General features: G+C 33.8%; 1 protein-coding gene across 3 annotated transcripts in view; it reads left to right on the plus strand.

Moving 5' to 3' along the window:
• LOC149806959 (nardilysin-like) overlaps positions 1 to 21,662 on the plus strand; it is a 133,871-nt gene that overhangs the window by 66,272 nt on the left and 45,937 nt on the right. For all 3 annotated transcript variants that reach the window (XM_089960151.1, XM_089960152.1, XM_089960153.1), the window contains 5 exons: positions 855 to 975; positions 3,507 to 3,620; positions 9,167 to 9,271; positions 14,005 to 14,167; positions 19,236 to 19,286. In XM_089960151.1, the coding sequence (XP_089816277.1) occupies positions 855 to 975; positions 3,507 to 3,620; positions 9,167 to 9,271; positions 14,005 to 14,167; positions 19,236 to 19,286 (554 nt within the window). The remainder of the gene's footprint in view (positions 1 to 854; positions 976 to 3,506; positions 3,621 to 9,166; positions 9,272 to 14,004; positions 14,168 to 19,235; positions 19,287 to 21,662) is intronic.

Genomic DNA, 21,662 nt, shown 5'->3' on the forward strand with positions numbered 1-21,662 from the left:
AGTTAAAATCAACATGGATTATTTGCTTCACTGGATTCACCAGTGAAATTTTCTCTGTGGAATAGTTCTATAATCATGTTCTTAACTGGATATAAGGGTCACAGAACACATAATCCTAGGCTGCATAGCTTATCAAATTAGGAGAATGGGTTATCATTCACAATCGGAATCCATCCATTATTTCCTAGAAGGATACCCAAATTTTAGGTCAGCTGCTTAGCATTCACTCTATCCTTTACCTATTCTCCTAACATGATTAGGTAATGTATTTGAATGAGAAATCAATTTTTCACGTAAATTATGTTTCTCATAAGTATTTACCTAAAAGCATTACTTTAAAACCCTTCCAACCATCCAGTCATGTGAGCATCCTCGTTGTCATATTGCTCTGAATCTTCTTGCAGTTAGTTTGTTCTGACATGCACTAATTTGAGGTGGTGTTTTTGTTGACCATTTGATTCACAAATCAAATTACATCTTGCATTCTGTTGAAACTGGAAATCATCATTGGATGTATATTGTTGCTAATAATAACTGTTTGTAATATAATATGCCATGCTTTATAAGAGAAGCTACTAAAAATAAATGTTTAGGGATTTGCCAAAGTTACAGGAACATGAAGCTTTATTGATGCCTTTCATATCTCTGCCGTGTTGGAGATGTTGATTTTTAAATTAGATAGACATGTTTATATGCTGAATACTAATGATCTCATTAGATTTTTGTGTCTTTAAATTAATTTGGCTAGCATACTGGTTTTCAGGCTAATTGGACTTGGACATTTTGTCAGAGTGTGAGTCATACATGTTTGACAAATAATAATCAGGCTGTTTATATGATAACATCTGCTGCAGGAACTGGGCATTAAGGCTGACTGGAGGAAATGATGGAAGAGGATATGAAATGAACTCAACATGGTCAGCATTCTCTCTCAGCTTGACCCTAACTGATCAGGGCCTGGAACATGTTGAAAGCGTGAGTACAGGAAATCACATTACATAATGTAACCATTGCTGTTATTAGTCAGTTGCCAGCTAGAGTCGGGATCTGATACTTTGTATATATCAATGAAGTACTTATGAAATGCATTTTTCATAATAAAATATGGTGTATAAGGTTTGTTCATATTCTGGACAGACTTGTTTATTTATTAATGCCTTTTTTGTCATATAAGAACTTGATGAATGTTTTTTTATGTCACATTACTTCTTTTTTTAGCTTATCTTTATGTAGAAGAGGAGAGCTGTTGTACTACCCCAGTGTCAACATCTGCACAGATAAAAGCATGTTCATAACGTAAAACCTCACTCAGTTTCAACTATTCTTTCTTCCTAGTTATTGGCTGTAGTTTGGAGCGGGTTTTATAACCTGGCCCCTTTGTTCAAGCATGTAATCTGGTTGACTGTACATTCTTGTTTAAGTTTTTTGCACACTGTATACTGTTAGACCTGGAATCATGAAACTTGGTGAGGGGATGCATCTTAGCAAGTACCACACATTAAAAACAAATAAATGGTCACTGATACACATACTTCACTGATTTTGGTTTAATTTTGTGTTCTAAATTTATTTCTGAAGCTTTAACACATTAACCTCTGGAGGTTTTTCTCATTTTCGCCTGAAAATTGAGTAGGAAACACATTTTAAAAGTTATTTCTGAATAGGTCCGAAAACACCAAATCCCCAGTGATCTTTCAGTAACATACTGCCTAGTTGTGTTAGAAACATCATTTTTCATTGGCTATTTGACTCGTGCATGAGCAGAAGGGTAAGAGTTTTTTTTTCTTTTTTTTGTTGTTGTTGCTAAACAGAGCCATTATTTTTGTATCGAGACCACTCTTTATTCCAAATGCCCATCTTATCCTACTTTTTGCAAAGGCTTATCTGTCTGTTTGTAATTCATACCGGTTTGCCTTAGATCTGAGGTCAAAAAGCCTAAAATCCTGACACAAAATTGGATTCCGACCACGGGTGAATTTTGTGTAGAAAAAAGTCAGGTCCAACAAATGAGTTTTTTTTTTATCTGTATTTTGTAGTGCAACTAGATATTCCAGATTATTTGGTATCATGGTAGAGTTACATCTGTCTGCCTTTCTATAATACCACCAATTTTAGTGTATCTTGCATGACCATGACGCTACAGAGCTCGGCAGTAGGCTACTATCTCCTGCCCCGTTAAGTCGTCGCTAGGGGTTAATGTGTTAATCATGTAAAAATCATCAAACAAGCCAGGTACTATGTATATCTATTAGTAATGCATTCTACATCAAAGAAAAGCCACTGTGTTTTGTATTTCACATTTTGCCATCTTGAGTTAAATATTTGCATTTAGTACATTACCAAATAGTTTTTTTTATACCCAGTATGCTATACCTAGAATCATGAAACATGGTGAGAGGTTGCATCTGGATGAGTACTACACCATCATCACAATACTAGGTCACTGTGACTCATATTTTCTCTTGCTGGCTTGGGTTTTAATTTTATCCTTTACTGTCCATGTTTGAATCATTAAACCAGAAGATTACCACATCCATAGATAAGAGGTTGCTTTGACCTACATTTCATGTTTTACGTTTTTGCATTGAGCTCTTGACCACTGATTGTTTCAATGCTCTGTACACACTGTCCTGTTGAGAATCATGAAACTTGGTGAAGGGGTGCATTTCAATAAGATCCCATATTTCTTTGACTTTGGTTAACTTTGTGTTTGGTGTTCATTTCTCAGGCACTTTTCATGCTATAATCATGAAATATGATGATAATATGCATCGATGATCTCTCTTACTACCATGCTCTTACAGCAATAACTTATTTTGGCCTATAGGTCATCTTTTACTGGCTTTTGTAAAGTTGAATTTAGCTCATGACCAATCAAGTTTTTGGCATATTATCCTTATTAGAAAAAAGAGGTCTCAGTAGCCAATATTTCATATTTGAATGACTTTGCTGAAACATTGTTTTCTTGCTGTTTTTGTTTCAGTTATGAAACTTCATAAACAGATGCATATCTGTTAGTATTTTACCCTTATAACCTTAGAAGGTCATTCTGACCTTCTGCTTTTACTTTACCAACATTAATTATGAAGTTTGTCATTATGACCATGGATTCTTCCATGCTGTATGCATCCTGACCTACACAGAAGGCTCTTTGTAACTAAATTTTTAGGTAGTAATATTCCATAGATATATCTTGTAATTAATAACCCTCAGTGTGCCAACTCTGTATTGTACATGTGAATTGGAATAGGAAGTGGATGAGTGGACTGCATGCTTTTTATGAATCCTCATTGAAGATAATTATTGTTGGATAAACAATCATTGTACTCTAAGGTTATTACTCTAAGTCTGACTTTCACCCAGTAAAATCAAAGTTTTAGAGGTTGACAGGGATCACAGTTTCTGAAACATATTAAGGACAAGGATTTAAAAAAAGTAATGCCTCTGTTCTTTTCAAAATGAATTTAATCATTTTGTTTTAATTAATTCTGCATTCCATTTTCCAGGTGTGTGGTGTTGTTTTTGAATACCTTACCATGCTGAAGTCTGAAGGTGTACAGAAGTGGGTTTTTGAGGAACTGAGACAGATAGAACAGTCCAAGTTCAGGTGGAAAGAGCAGGTACAGTGGAACCTTGATCACTGTAAATCATTATATTGTAATTATTGAATTTGTACAGTTTTAATTTTTTGACAAGGTAGTGAAATTGAACTGTTGTGATATACTTAATATGTATCTTATTGGAACTGTGATACAGTTTTCATGACTTTAATTTTAGGGACAAAAATTGTATTGTAAGTGTACTGAAATAGAGGTCAAAAAGTTATGGTAATTCAGACTTGTAAAAGTCATTGATACTTTTCCTAGAGCATCAGAAGTTTATTAGATAGACAGTTGAGTTTGTGTGCGAACAATGCATAAAACCTTGCTTTTCAGTAAAACACAGTATTCCATATTGTCCTCCGTCTGCAGGGATGCCACTAGGCTTCACATTTGTTGTCAAATATGAAAGAATTTTTAAAGTGGTGCTATTTCTTACTGACTGGCAAAAGTTGCTGGCAACAAATTTTTATAAAGTAAATTTTGTTTTATTGATATAAGCGATTCAGGTCACTTAATACCAGTTTTCACTATCTGTGGCAGTCAGTGGATCATGTCGGTAGATGATGAATGAAGCGTTATTCAAACATGATTGCAGCTAACTGCAAGCTGTCAGTCAATTTTGAGAAGCAATTAAATGTGATTAGTAGGAAATAAGGAATGACCAGGGGATATGCTCTATTGTTTACCAGGTTGGCAAAAAGATTCATCATTTGCATGTGTTGTTAATTTATGTTTATTTCAAACTGAGTGTGAGATGTACTTGGGGTTGCGCAGTGTTTTCGGGATTATTTACTTAGATAACACTTTTTTGTGGTCTGAACTGAACTGAGTAACACAGGATGCCGCTACAAGGATGCTAGTTGTAAAGGACTCAAGTCGCTTATGCCAATTAAAAATTTCAAAATTACTTTATAAACAAGTCTATATCAAGCACCAAGCATATGGCTAATCCAGCTCTGAAAAACAAAGATTTTTATCCAGCTGTATCTGAGGCAGCTGCCAGGTTACTTGTTGCCCATATTTGCATTGATGGGCCCAGTGTTGAGAATTTGATTTCAGGAAGGCATTTAAGAAATGGTCTGGGGAAAAAATGAGGCAGATATTGATGAAGTGTCAGTGACATTGTTCATAAAGACTAAGCAGTATTTTGTATTGTCAGTTGTAAAGAAACATTCTTATTCATTCTTGCTTTTCATTGCTATACATTGAACTTCTCATGTATATAATGGCATTGTTGTATTTATTAATAATTATCTTTATTCTTTGAAATGTAATAAAAACGTGTAAAAACTGTTTTATCATCATGTTTATATAGATTAAAAATAGGGCCATTATAATATTATGCGTATATTTTAAATCCCTGTATCATGGCATAAAATGGCTGTTTTGGCTGAAAAGTGGCTCCAAATTTTTAAATTTGGCGAATTTCATGGCACAAAGAAAAATATTTCCAAGGGAGGCCCTGTGTCTGTCATGATAATGTGCTGATTACGTTTTGAAATTGCAGTCTGTTTTAAGGTGGTTGTATCGTAGTGTTGTGAACTTTGGGAGAGTTTTGACATAAAGTGACATTATTGAGACTTATTTATTAAATAATGAAAAAGACATTCCATTTCAATTTTAATATTCACAATAGCAGTCTTGTGAAAGAAAATTATAAAGTCAATGAAAAGTATTTGAAACAATTGTAAATTGGCCCCACAGGCTTTCTGTTTTGGACAATCAATGTCAATAGTTGTGTCATCCTAAAAACAATCATAAACCATGATACCATTTTCATTCTGCATTTGGATATATGATTTTAAAATTTTGCAAAATAGATGAATTTTAAACAGTCATTCACTTATTATTTTATGGACAATTAGTGTAAGTATTATTCCCATGCTTTTGTGTGTAATGACACTTACTCAGGAATAGATACTTGACTAATAACTAACACATGAACATTTGACATGTTATCATCCATAATTTAGTTTTGAATGCCCCACCCTTACTTTATGGCTTGGGCATAGAGCATTTTCTATGTCTGCCCATCTCATAAATTTTGTTTCTGCTCAATAACTTTTGAACTCAATGGATTTCAAATAAATTTGGTATCAGGCTTTAAGATGTATTGTACTGCTCCTTCTGCCAACAAAAAACAGTCTCTCAAGACAGGTGGTCTTTCATAACAGGTTTATACAAATAGACCAGTTTCCAAGATCCAGTTTAAGAACAGATTTCAAGAAACATAACCACACTGTACATATACTCTATTTTTGATTAATAGTTCTTGCTAAAATATTGTATGCATTTATGTAAAACAAAATCATATAGCAATAAAGATATACTTCTGTCATTAAACATGAAATAACATGTACATTTGAAGATCATATGTACATGTATTAGCATAAGAAATCATTTCTGATTTACTTCTTTTTCTTTAAAACACCCCAAATTTGTTTTACCAACATTTAAACTGCTATTTTGTCTTCTCTTTTTCACTTCTTTCAGTTACAGTAATTATTTTCTCCAGCTTTAAAATTTGTCTCGTTTTAATTGGTAGTTCTTCCATTGTTATTAAGGTACTAGGTGTCAATATCATTAGTGCTCAGTTGCAATATTGACTGTAAATGCAGTTTTTACTAGGCTTTGGGAATATATGATAAATCTACACATGTGCATTGCATATCTAACAATTAATGAAATAAAAAGAAACAGTTATCTCATCCAGAAACAGAATCATTTACTCAGAGACAAAAGTCAGTGGCTTAATTCAGAGAAGACACACAGGGATTAACTCTATAAACAAAGTGTGCAACACAGGCACACCATCTTGAATAGATGACAGCTTGGTGGCTGGATGTAATCAATAGCATCTGGAGGCAGAAGAAGAAGAAAAAAACATCACAAGCCTTAAACACTCTCAGTCAAATCCCTCAAACAATTTTCACTTACTGGCTTAATAGACAAAGACCTTATTCACCCCCAGGCAATACGGATTAACTCTAAAAACAAACAGTGTTTGTGACCACTGTGTCAATTTGGGCACTACAATGGCGAGTTTGCGATACTTATATTGGACTGGTTTACGGACTGTACCATCTGTCACTATATACAAACCGGGTAGCCAGAATTCTTTTTTTTCTCTTTTAAATCGTCTTTTTGACCAGAACAATCTTTACTATTCAAGTGATTGTTGTTACAAATGATTACGTAAAGGTCAGTGGTATCTATGTTCTCGCGATACAGACAGTTGTTTATAGAGTTTGATATGGCTGGTAACCAGGCTAAGTGCTGGAATACTCTACAAGTACTTTTGCTCTGGTTTACAATAGAAAATGTGAAACACTAGAAGCATCCCTACCAAATTTCAGATACCATTAGGCAGCCTCTTTTTTTGTTTTATTTGTTTAGAACCTACTAGTGGTCATTGGATTAAATAAATGTTGGTGGAGTTTATTACCATTTTTGCAATTGCAGTCATTCATAACAGTGTCAAAATGCATATATTGCCAAGACATCATGGTTGCTGGTCATGTTCAGAAGGTGGTCGCTCTCGCTAATAAAATCGATCTGTGCATTACAATTGTGGTGAGAAATGACAGGTGGTCACTCACTCATAGCGGAGGTCGCTTATAACAGTTTTTACTGTACTTGCTCACAAGTTAAGTCCAACTGCAAGCAACATAGACCATGATCTGCCATTGCATAATGTGCAGGCAGATCAGGGTCTCTTGTTTCTTCTACTGATTATGCCTAGCAACAGACCCAGATCTGCTGGCATATTATGTGATAGCAGATCTGGGTTTGTATAGTTTGCAACTCAACTTATACATGAGTATATACAGTTGGTCAACTATGATTTTCAACATTTTCTGACAAAATGTGACAGAGATATGTCTCTTGTTTAACTGATCTTTGTACTTGCATATTAAATAAGCTTTCCTAATTTTAAACACATTGAAAGGGGCATCCATGTGATATGAAAAAATTTCTATTTTCGTCATGTCCATGCATCGTGCTTTAGTCATAAGTTGGCTATTTTCTAGAAAAATGAGGAATGCCCTCTTGACCTAGCTGTGTGGCTCTAGTGTAACATTCTTGGTGTTGCTAGGTAACATTGTTAGGACCCAAGGTCACGAGGATAACATTGGCATTTGACATTTTCTTGAGAAGCCCTTGGTTATGTTGGATATTTTATTTTCCAATCACTTTAAATGATATTATTTTAGTTTCATTAAATATGCATGATTTCACTATTATATGATATTGACTACATATAGTGACCTAAATTACATGTAAATTTCACTATTATATGATATTGGCTACATACAGTGCCCCATATTCCATGTAAATTTCACTATTATATGATATTGGCTACATTCAGTGCCCCACATTACATGTAAATTTCACTATTATATGATATTGGCTACACGTAGTGACCTAAATTACATGTAAACTTCACTATTATACGAGGGGCCCCGAGTGGTAAAGTGGTCTAAAGCGCTCTTTGTTATGGATCACTGACATCTCACCTCTGTCTGCGTGGGTTTGAGTCTCAGATTCGGCCAATGTGGGTATGTGAGAAAGCTTGCCAGTAGCTTCTCTCAGGTTGGTGGTTCTTTCCAGGGTTTTCCCAGGTTCTTCCTCCACCATTAATACTGGCCGCCATGTATAGCTGTGTGCTGAAAAATGGCGTTAAACCCTACAACAACAACAACAACAACTATTATATGATATTGGCTACATACAGTGCCCCATATTCCATGTAAATTTCACTATTATATGATATTGGCTACATATATTGACCTAAATTACATGTAAATTTCACTATTATATGATATTAGCTACATACAGTGCCCCATATTACATGTAAATTTCACTATTATATGATATTGGCTACATATAGTGGCCTAAATTGCAATTTCACTTATTATATGAGATTGGCTACATAGTGCCCCAAATTACATATATACATTTCGCTACTTTATGATATTGGCTACATATAGTGGCCTAAATTGCATGCAGATTTCACTTATTATATGAGATTGGCTACATAGTGCCCCAAATTACATATAAATTTCACTACTTTATGATACTGGCTACATATAGTGGCCTAAATTACATATACATTTCACTATTATATGGTATTGGTGCATGTATTTTACCAAATTATATATAAAGTTTAGTATTACATGATACTAGTTGCATATAATTGCCCACACTAGATGTAAACTTCAGTTACATATGGTATTGGCTACATATAGTTCCTATGTTTACATATACATTACTTGTGTTTCCAATCACTTTAAATCATAATAAATCAATTTTTATTTAATAGTCACAATTTTAGTATTACATAATATAGACTGCATTTAGTTTACCAGATTACAGCATGTAAAATATTCATATAATGTAAATATTTTAATATTTAGGTAAATAAAAAATGTGAATATTAATTTTGTCTCAATAAATTCACAAACTTTTATGTTGGTGTATTTGGTTTTGATATCTAGCATAATATTCCTTGTTTTGGAGGTGAGAGGTTTTGCGTACCTGATCTATCATGTTATCAATTACAGGATGAGCCAGTGGAGTATGTTGAAAAGGTTTGTGAATATATGCAACTGTATCCACCTGAAGACTTCTTGACAGGAAACTATCTCTTTTTTGACTACGATGAGCAGGTAGGTAATTACATTTCTATCTAATTATAATGCTGTCTATGGGTGCTGTACAGATGTACTGTCTTATGAGTGAGTTCACCTCACAATATGGTATGATACAAAGATACAAACACTGAAACAAGTAATTTTGAGCTGTCAGTGGAAACTGCATTACCTTTCAGGCATCAGAATTAGTTTTTGCCATGGATATTTGTTTCACCACCATTGTTTCTCTATGAAGTTATATCCCATGTACTGCCTTGACAACAATGTTATAAATCCATTGTGCTGCATCACTCATTCAGACTTTATCTTGTGGTCAGATAGGGTGAAATAGTTTACCAATGTCAGACTTTATCTTGTGGTCAGATTGGGTAAAATAGTTTACCAATGTCAGACTTTATCTTGTGGTCAGATATAGTAAAATAGTTGACCAATGTCAGACTTTATCTTGTGGTCAGATAGGGTAAAATACTTTACCAGTGTCAGACTTTATCTTGTGGTCAGATATAGTAAAATAGTTGACCAATGTCAGACTTTATCTTGTGGTCAGACTGGGTAAAATGGGTGACCAATGTCAGAATTGTAATTTATTGCATCAGATTAGATCACACAAAACCTAAAATTATCATAAATCATATATTTTTATTATTAGGCAATGACTATGATTGAAACTGATGTAGACTATGAATGGTGTGGTGGAGGTGGTGTGCTGAAGAGTGAGTTTAGTTTTGTAAACTTCAGTTCAGAAGCCGATTTGGTATATAGCAAAAAGAAAATGTTCTTTTCCTGCAGATGTACCGGAATTATTTTATCTTATGGTACAAAAAGCTGTGTTTTAACTTGTTGATTAATCAGTGGTTAAAATATCATAATTTTGGTACTATACAATGAAAAGTTTGTTTTAAACTTTTGTAAAGAATATATATTGTGTATATTGTACACAAAATCACAAAGAATAGAGGATTTAATGATGTGAAACCACATTTTAATTGGCTTTTATTAGTCAAGAACTGTGTGAAATCAAACACAGTCTAATGGAATTCATGCCCCCATATCCACATTATATGAGAAGTTTCATTATATTGCTGTAATGTTAAATGAGCCAGGAGAGTGGTAGGGTGGTATCTTGGAGGAGGGGGGCATCTCTGCAGTCCTAGGTATCATCGACACAGCTGGCACATGGAGGGGTTTGCAGATCCCAATAAACATTTAGTTATTTTTTACAATGTCAGGAATTTTTTTACCATTTATGCTGTTGACTCTGTGAGGAAGAGTTAAAAATATTCTGCATATCTTTAATGGCATTGATAGTTGGAATTAATTATAAAAAACAAATCATACATACGTAGTGGTTACAGATAAATGATTTCACTCATTTGCCAGGTTAGCTATTTCAGACCTTTTAGTCATGTGATGTGTATGTTTGACTGTGCTGTGGAGGTTTTGGTTTTGATGTTTGAAGGTTTCTATGCTTTGTCTCCTTTCTCACTATTTTGGGATTTGCAGATAACCCTCATCTGTCAGTGGCAGTGGCATTTGGAAGTGAGAGAGTGTTTTTACTACTTCATGGGGTTGAACTTGAGTAAATGATTTATGAGTTATTTTCAAGGTGAGGAAGAAAAAATTAAAGCAGTCAGGGGTGTTTTATGTCACTTACCTACCATTTAGCTTTAACAGCTTTTAAGCTTATTGGTTTTTGTTCACTTGAATTTGATCCAGATATACTAGGTTTATACTCCATAGTGGACCAAATTTGTCTTCTTCCAGTATTTGGAGTTACAACTTCAGTAATTTTTCCTTGATGTGAGAGTAGGGGAAAGAAATGCAAAAAAATTAACTAGACCTAAAAACAACAAGACTTATTGTGCATAGTCATGTAATCCACTAGTTCAGATAAAAGTACAATCACTTTGCAGGGTTCAGATAAGTCTGGCAAGGTATATTATTCACAAAGATGGGTATTGATTTTCCTCAGATATCTGGAAACAATTTTACTACATTTTTGAGTTTTGTTTAAAACAGATTGTTAAATTGAAAGCCATTGTTAATTGAAAACTGATTGTTGTTTTGAAAGATATTGTTGATTTTAAAGACATTGTTAATTTGAAAGAGATTGTTAAATGTTACAAAAAGCAGGATTTAAAATATTTATTGCTTTGCTAAGAAAATGGCTAAAAATAGTTCTGCACATCCAAACCTCTTGAAGTATACTGCATGTGAGATTCCTTATTTACAGAACTGAAAACAAGGGCAGAGGTATGACTCTGTCTGGCACCATGTTTTAGTCGATTTTGTGAGAACTTGCCATAGAAACAAAACAAAGCAATCTCCAAATGCTGTGAATAATTATTATTATTTCAGTATTTTGAATTTTTTGTGGGGTTTTGTTTGTAAGCTTGACCACAATTTAAAGTCACAGCAGACTAATCCTCCCACCTCACGTAAGCTGTATGTGCTGGTAAGACATACATTTTTTACTCGTTTGTTTTAGTACAAGCAATATTTGTAGTGATGTATAAAGCATATCATGACAAATTTGTGAAAAATAGGAATGGTGATGATTGATTGCAATTTAATTTAGACACAAAATTTCATGAAGTTATATTGACAGTCTCATGCTACAGTAATAGGTTCAGAATTATGGCTTGTGTCATTTGGTTTCCAATGCATGTTATATTGTTATGGCTCATTAAGGTCTTAAACAAAATAGCAGAAAGAAGCAAAACTAACATGTTTTGTATAATTTAACAAATATTATAATTCTCATAGATAAAAAATGAAAATTTAACAGGAACTTTAGAGTATTTTCAGCTTATTCCAAAATAATCCTAAACATTCTATCACAAGGCAAAAGGATAATGTTCCTAAATAATTTCAGGTCTTGAATATGCTGGTTTACCAGTAGCCTTGGATGTGCTGATGTGCCAACAGTCTTGATGTATTACAATGGCATTATCCAAAATGTTTTAAATGAATTCACAATAATCCCAAAATATTGTTTTGTCCAAAGTGTCATATGGGGACTTTGTAATTCCAATATAAAATTTTAGAAATGATTCCTCTGAAATTAAATCAAAACATAACATTAAATAATTCTGCAGAGTGAAATAAAATAAGAACAATAACAGGAAAAGGAATCATTATTTTATACATCTCCACAACTCTGTCACAATTCATCACCATGTGACATGTTTCAAAACTCAATCATACAGTGGAAAATTAGCTCAAAGTATTAACTGGTTCATTATCAAGGCTGGGGTCTAGAACCCAAACACAAGTAAACAACCTGTATATAGTATCATTACCTTAAAATATAATCTACAGTCATGGACAAAAATTAGCTACGTAATATATTGTTTACACATGTTCATTACAATCTACGGTCATGGACAAAAATATTAAATAGGGTGTATAGAGAGATACATAATATCGATTTACAGGGATTTACCCATTTTGTAAAAGTCAGCTTGCCCACATACAATGTCCCAGCGTGAGCAAAACAGAATATGTGGGATGTTTTAAAGAAATTCATTTTTTGCATAGATAAGATAGCAGACTCATCACATTGACTACATCAACAATAATAACAGGTAGACAGTAATGATTTCTTTACACTCACAACTGAAGGATTTGTTAACACATGCAAACAACAGATCATAAAGTATAAAGCACTTGTGGGTGCTACATTTTCCTTATATAAGTCATGCTTTGAATGAAATCCACTTTGTGGTTAATATAAATAAGTGCCTTTTATTTCCAAACACAACTGTCAACAAATCTTACGAGTTATATTTTTAAGAATTAACACCTACTCACCTTGTAGTCAGCAACATGTTCAAAAACAATCTTTGACAAGCCAGTTGATTAGTGTCTGCATGCTTACAAACTGCCCCAGCTAGGTTGGAACTTGAAGGCAGCAAATCCCAGATATGTACAAATATTATGATTAAAATGTAACTGATTAGTTCAGATGTCAATACTTATTCCTTATTTGTCAGAACTTGCCTTGCTGAAATAGTAAATAGTCACCTTATTATGTCTGCATGAGAAAATGCAAGACCCTGATGTTAAATATTGGATGGAAATGACATACGATGGATGAAATAAACTGTAGTCACTTATGTGACAGTAGAATTTGGTACATATAAGTACTGAATAATGTGTTGATATAAGTATTGTTGCAATATCATAAGTATAAAAACTTGAATCTTAACTGGATCTTTAATCAATCCAGTTCAGTTTGAAAACTTCTGAGAAATGTGTTGACATTCATTCACAAGAAAATTAAATGTTAACATACAGTTTGTGCCATTTTTATGAGCAAATATCATTTAATAATGCTAGACATTATTGGTATATGAAAATATCCAACATAATATATACATTAGGAAAGCACTGTGTTATCTACCTTTAGACACTCTTCCATACAGTTTTTGTGTTTTTGCAAAACCAGGAGCTGGTCTTATTATGAGGGAATTATAATAAAAGTAATTATATATAATGTTCTTTGATCTGTCCCATTTAAATATACATGGTACCCAGGGAAGACAGTTGTTTAAAAATATATGCCAGGCACTTTGATTTCAGAGTTCATATTAAAATCCTAAGAAAATTCTAAATTGCATCTATGGGTGAGTATCCCACATTAAAAGTGCCTTCTCTGGGTCCCATGTATGTTTTACTGGAACAGCCCTTAGTTTGTCTGATAGCTTTTCCTGTCAAATGATTTTTAAGTGAGTCTTTTTTTGTAGCTCATTCAAAGATGCATTAGCCATCTGCAGCCCGACAACTGCAACATCATAGTGCTGTCCACAACATTTAAGCAGACAGAAACATGTGACCAAAAGGAAAAGTGGTTTGGGACGAAATACAGTGTGTCTGAGATTCCCCAACATCTGCTGAATAAATGGAAAAGTAACCATCCCCAACACTGAATTGATAAACAGAAAAGGGAGATTATTAGGAGATCTTTTGTCTTCCATTATGTTATTGTTTGCATGTTAGGTAGCAAAATTATTATTGTAAATCTCACAAGAGTTTTGGAAATGGAAAATGCATCTTTTTCTGATAAGCATGCCAATCATAATACATTAGGATTGCATCACTACCTTACAAATCCAAAATTTGTTTTTCACCTCTTTTTAGCTTAATATAGTACTGTAATTAGTAGCAAAAAATGTCATCTACTTCTAAAAGCAAAAATCTAACGAGATTGGTCTGTCCATGGATAGAGGGATTTGCATAAAATGCTATAAAATTGTCACGTCGTTTGGTTGTACTAGGAAGCATGCTCCTTCTGTAGGCCTCACAAATCCTGAATTCGTTTCTGCCTTTGCATTAAGTGAACAATGCTTTTATCTTCTCGCACCAGGGAAAGTATACTCAGCTATATTGTAGTCTATTTTTCCCTCTTGTGAAACATAATCAACTTTATTTCTATTTCTGACTCCACTGAAGTATATTCAGCAGTATTTCTATGCATTTCTTACAACAGGGAAGTATACTCCAGCAGTATTTACCCATTTCTCACTTCTAGGAAGGATCTCAGCTGTATTTCTATTTTTTACCCCAGGAAAGTATACTTGGATGTATTTCTATTTTCTCACTCCAGAGAAGATAACTTGACCAACATTTCTGTTTCTCACTCCACGAAGCACACTTCAGCAATATTTCAGTCTTTTTCTCATTCCAAGGAATTATACACCAGCAGCAGTTTATTTCTTGATATTTCTTCATCATAAATGAATATTTCAGACTTAATTTTGTCAAATTTTATCATCCAAAAATAGTGTCTTAGTGCCATTTTAATTGTCTGCCACAGGGTTTATGGTACTTCGGTTCAACTCAGAACTTGACCTTGCCAATGAATTCTTCTGAGCATTTGTCTGCTATTACATGTAATGTCATGTATATCATTTAAATGTGCATTTTTAAATTATTATTGTCATCCTCTTCACAGCAAATCCATTGCAATACTTGTCAGATTTCACTTCTGTTTGCTATTATTTTGCTCCCTCATTCTACCTGTATAATTGTTTGGGTAGCAATTTAGGACATACATATGGATGTGAGTGCTGTAAATTTGACTACATATACTGTCTCATTAAACAACTTTCTCTTGGCTTAATCACTGAAGGTGGAAGGCTCACTTGTTCAGAAAATTCTGCAATCCAAGCCATCGCAGGGTTCATAAAAAGCGACAACCATTCTGCTGCCCTCATCACAACAAATAGCTGGCCTTCATGATTTACCTTTACTGTCAGTACTGACATGGTATGGTATGGTGCCCTATCTGGACAGGAGTGGATGTACCAGTTACACATGCACACTCCAGTACTGACTGCAGTGATATTTCCTGAGATGGTTCATTCGGTATTTTGGCACAAGATGTCAGTCAACTACAAACCACACCAGTTCTGACAACAATTTGAATTGCACCTTCTATCTGCAAGGCTGAGTATGGTGATCTATTTTTCTGCCATGTCCCATTCCTGCCTTAAGACATAGATAGTGGTCAACATTTGGTTTTGCCCATTCCAGCCCCATCACAGACTTGTATACTTGTGTAACTGGCTCATTGATAGAAGGGGTCTGCTTTATGGCTTCTGCGAGCTCGTGGCTTTCACCACATAGGTGGCGCTATACAGTTTCGCATTTTGCATAGGGTTAGGATTTTAAAGAAAAAGAATGTCCCCGGCTTTCCTCACTGGTTATACTGGCTGTTTAAAAAAGTCCTTGTATATCTTAGGTATAATGCAAAGAACCTTTAATTAATAGAGTATACAGCCACCATAAAGAAGATATAGGTATTATTTTTGTATGATTTAATTATGTTTATATGGCTGAAACATTTAAGTCGCAAGCATCAAAACAATCCTTTTGAATAATTCTCCTGCCTTTTCCCCCACAGAACAGTATTTATGAGTGTCAGAGTCTCTAACAAGTCCAGCCTCCCCCCCCCCCATGATAAAAGTGAGCTATTTTAAGAATGCACATTACATTTTGTAAACATAGCAACCAATGTTATGCTGAATGACAGGAACATGAAACTAGCCAGAATTATTTCTGAGATATCATCAATGAAGTTTACAATTAGAAAAGGGAGGTAACTCATCAGGTTCATAAAGGTCAAAGGTCAAAGTGTAAAATATTTGCCTATTGTTTGTGGAAGAAGCGAATCACTTTCTCTTCATTTATTTTTTTTATTTCATTGCAAATAAATGAAAAGAAACATTTTCACCATATATTTCTGTCACTTATTGCAACAGTTTTAAATTTAAGTTGACTCTATTCCTATATTCTAAGACTTCTAATTTTCCCATAATTAACACAAACATACCTCATGGCAAATTATGTAAGCAAGAGAAAAATGATCATAATTAGCTTATTTTCATGCTTAACATCAATATGAATGTACCATTTTATTCATAATATCATACATAATTATATGAAAATAAAAAAAATAATTGCAAATATTTTTATATTTTCTTTAAGGTGGCGCTATACAGTTTCGCATTTTGCATAGGGTTAGGATTTTAAAGAAAAAGAATGTCCCCGGCTTTCCTCACTGGTTATACTGGCTGTTTAAAAAAGACCTTGTATATCTTAGGTATAATGCAAAGAACCTTTAATTCCCTTTAGTTTGGTGTATGATTGATGGGTGTACTATGGGTTATAGAGTATACAGCTTGGCCTTACTTCAAATGTGCACCTTTCAAAAAAGTGCTAGCTCTACTTGGTCATTTTCACTTCCTGAACTTCAGAGGTAAATTGTATAAAAAAAGAGCCAATAACTTTTTTTACATTTAATATATTTGGTCATTCATTCATTGCACTTTCAGAAGCTGGTATTGTCTAGTCTGGCAAAATTCATTTTCCCTATTTTAATAGCTGCTATGTATAGTGTACTTTAGATTAATTCAGACTGATTTTTTAACACAAGGGAGCCGTCATTTTAGTTAGCAGTGTGCTTAAATCATGTAAAATTTCCCAAAGTACAATATCCAAAAGAAATATCATCCACATTACATTAATGTAGCCTAGAGGTATGCAAACATTCTCTCCACTGTGCATGTTTTAAATGCAAACTACTTCACCTTACATACGTCACTCTCTCAAAAGTACATATTATCTGGTGAGCGCCACCATAGTGTCATAAGTCTTCCAGAAGAAGACCCTTCCTCCCTCAGACTTTCAGTTTGTGGTTTTTCTTCTGTTGGCAGTTTTTGTAGCAAGTTGGGTTTTACAGGGTTGGGTTGCTAACCCCATGCCCAACCCTCCTCCTTTTACATCTGGGCTTGGGACCAGCAGCGGCGAAGTTCATCCATCTGTTAGCACAAGCTTATTATCATTAATCCTAACATACTACTAGGAGGATTGCCATTAAACTTTACACACACATTTATTCCATGGTTTAGTTGGTTCTAAATGAAAGTGGTATTGATCAAACATCTGATACATCTGCCACAGTGGCCATGTGGAAACAATTAACATCACTACTGCTTCTAAATGGGTGGGTGGTCATATAAAGAAGGTCTTTTCACTGAAAGACATATTATGATGACTAGTCAGTACTCAGTGTAAATAGTGCCAATCTGATGTTCAGTATGGCTACCACAGATTCCATCTTGAAAATCTTGTTAGCACTATTTCTGATTAAGTGTTCATATCAATATGGGAATTTTCACTAAAATCTTATCAACATGGAGCTTTCACTAAAAGACTTATTCTGATGTTTAGTGTGTCCTCAATAAGAATGGATGCCCAATATGGTCACCAGCTCAGATGACTTGAAAATCTTATTTCTACTCCTCTGAATAGAAAGTCATATTGACTTGGGTTTTCACCAAAAGACTTTTCAAGATGTCTAGTTAACTCTGAATGAAAATGGTGCTGATCTGATGTTTAATATAGCTTCCAAAGTTGCCAGCTTGAAAATCTAATTATAACCACTTCTTTTGATTAAATGGTCATACCAACATGGGTTTTTTGATAAAACAAGATTTCTTGCTTGTTTTGTGGATCTAAATTAAAATAGCACTTATCTGATATCCAGTCTGTTGAAAATTACTACTGTTGTCATACTACTTCTTTAAATAGAGTCATTTCATTATGGGGTTTTCATCAGAAGAGTTCTTGTTGTGTTTGATTGGTCCAAAATGAAAATAAATAACCCACAATTTTTGCTGACCATGGTGGCTATCTCAAAATAGTGTCTTCTCTTCTCCTCTCAAATGGATGGCTACCTCAACATGAGGTTTTCACCAGTAGACTTTTGTTTTGTTGACACCTCCATGGCCCCATCCCAGCATATATGGCTGGTTAGAGACCTTGAAGTTACACCCTCGTAGTAGACTTTTGTTGATGCCTGCTTGGCCCTAAATGAAAATGGAGCCAGCAGTACATCCAGTAGGGCTGCCATCACAGAATGGATGGTCATATTGACATGTAGTTTCTACCAAAAGACATGCAATGTCTACTTGGTCCTAAATGAAAATGGTGCCAGCAGTACATCCAGTAAGGCTGCCATGACAGAATGGATGGTCATATTGACATGTAGTTTCTACCAAAAGACACACAATGTCTACTTGGTCCTTAATGAAAATGATGCCATCTGATATTCAGTGTGTCCACAATATCAGCCAATTTAAAGTCTTGTTATCACTGAAAAATATCAGAGATTGTGTCATGAATAGTTAAAAGGAAGAAATCATCTCATCTGAAATTCTTTCAAATTCTTTGTACCTATTAGAATGTCAATCCCTTTTTTGTGCAGTCCTAATTTGAATTTTTCATACATGTGGCAAGAGTTTTGAAATTATTTCAGTTAATTTTAAAGTCAGCTTTTTACTGGCCTAATAATGTATGCTTTACTGTTAACATTGAACTGAAAGTGGTATAAATCTACTGAAATCACTTAGACATATTTTTATGGGACTACTGCATTTAATATAAATTATTAATTTTTCTTGCGATACTTCAGATCCTGATTCAAACCCCAGTCTTCATTTACCTGTGAGAAATTGCTTCATAGGTAAGTTTTGAATTAAAGAAATTTCCATGTCTTTAAAAAATTACGCCATTTTTTAGGCTTCTAGTGCTCTTGTTTGGTGCAGTAAAAATGAAAATTAGTTTTATAAGAAAGTTAATTTAAATAAATAATCCAGAACATTAAAATGTTTTTAAAAGTTGTTATTGTGGATTGATATTTATGTTAAAGTATGTTGATTGTTGATAATTAATCAAGACTTTGAGATATAATATTGACAAATACTGATTCAGAAAATTGTGGGGCTCACTTTTGTGAGAAGGTATGACACAGTCATGATTTGAGCAACTACTATGGCATATACAGTATGTTCATTAGGGTTTTGGTTGCATTCTTTGGACACTGGTTTCTTTTTGCCTATATTTGCTTATCACCTGAAGCAATTCTGAGCATATATAGGATCATTATACCTCAAAGATGGTTCCTTATGTGTTCATTCATGGCCTCATCCCTTTGACATTCAGATTATGATCACAGACATGAAAAATTGGTTTTATGGCTTGGTTTAAGCCTTTTGCTTATATTATTTAACACACCCATCTACCCACACCTGCTCGTTGATTTTATTCATATATTGGGGATGACATGAATCAAATTTGGTTGGTTTTTAATGGCACTTCAAAAGATTATTGGCTTCATCATGTGGATGAAATAGGAATTAAGTTATGACCCCAAGAACATACTGGGCAGTAAGCCTTTATGTATCAAATTTGTGACCCTTGGATTACGAGTCTGATCTGTTATTGAAAATAGATCTTTCTGATTTTTTTATGGTTGGCCCTGCCCTTTTTAGGTTCACCTTGTTGACAGTTGAGTCTGTTGTATGAGATCCCTCAGATTCCTTGACATTGTTACTCTCAAATCTTTTATCGTAGTATCCATGCTAGAATTTACCAAGACAGTACATCATGATTATGTTTGACACTTCAGATGAGAACAGTAATAAATCTTGAATTTTATAGATTATGTTTCAATTCATTGATTTCAATTCATTGATGAATAAAGAAATTAATAAATGAAGAAAAAATTTATTAGATCAGCAGATGTTGAATGTTGATCTTTTACAGGTAATTGTATTTATTCCACTGGTATGTAGTACTTTACACATGTATAATGTAACTGAATGAGTCCAACAACAATTTGCCATTCATATTCGGTGTATTTCTGGGTCATCTTCAAATGGAAAAATTTCACTCATTTGTGAGCAATGTTGAGCCTTGAACTTAAATCAAAGTAAACCTCTTAAAAAAATGACAAAAGTCAGGTAGGTCAGAACTCTACCCTAAATCATGGACAAAGGTCAAGCACACAGTATAAATTCAGTATGCATAACACTAGAATCAGGAAACTTGATGAGGCGATGCATCTCAATATCACAAAAGTTAGTCCCTATCTCCAATATGAATGGTGCCTACTCTCTCTTACAAAGACTAGTTTGTGTTTCTAATAATGCAGCACTTTCTATCTCTCTTTTGTCCTTGATTAGTTAAATATTATTTCCTAAATTCGATAAATTTTTAAAATGAATTCTCTATTAATAGATTAAGAGTAAAGAGAGTTAAAACATTTATAATTAAAATTATATGTATATAGAGTGATATTGGTATTTGCTTTTAATAAAAAAAGGGAACATGATTATCAAGATCTTGCAAGTAATGTTCATCCATATGATCCTGTTTAACCTGCACTCTCCATGCTGTTAGTATTATCATTTCTTTGATTCCTTGTATTGCTAAAGATTTTACATATACTTTGTACCAAAATGCATGTACTTTTTCAGGCTGTATACATATTACTCTACCTAGAACTATGAAACTTGGCAAGGGAACGCACCCTTATTACCAAGAATTCTAGTTATGCTCCATTGATTTTGTTACATTTTTGTGGCATTTTTGGCACCTCAACACACTAGTGGCTTTTAGTTTGAATTTATTTCCCATCCACTGTTCAGGGTAGATACAGAAAACTTGATGATTGGATGCTTTTAAGTTATTATTATACCCTTACAACAAAAAAATATCACTGTGGCCTTCATTTCATGTTTACAGACTTTATTTAAGCTTTTGTGTTTACTTAAGACCACTTAAATTTTGTTATTAAATACTCCACAACAAAGTTGGTAGCAGATTTGTGTCTTCATTTGTTTATTTGTTAATATTGACAACATCTTGGACTCTCTGTAACCCATACTAATAAAAACTCTCTAACCCATACTAATAAAAACTCTCTAACTCATACTAATAAAAATTGGTATGTAGAGACATAACTCAGCCATTCCAAAACTTGATTGTTGTGATTTAATTTAAAAAATAAAAGACTTTTTTTAATTTGTTCTTATTTCATCCCTCAAAACGTATGGCA

The sequence above is a fragment of the Sinohyriopsis cumingii genome, chromosome 1, assembly GCF_028554795.1.
Source record: "Sinohyriopsis cumingii isolate HCF-2022 chromosome 1, ASM2855479v2, whole genome shotgun sequence".
Taxonomy (NCBI): Eukaryota; Metazoa; Mollusca; class Bivalvia; order Unionida; family Unionidae; genus Sinohyriopsis; species Sinohyriopsis cumingii.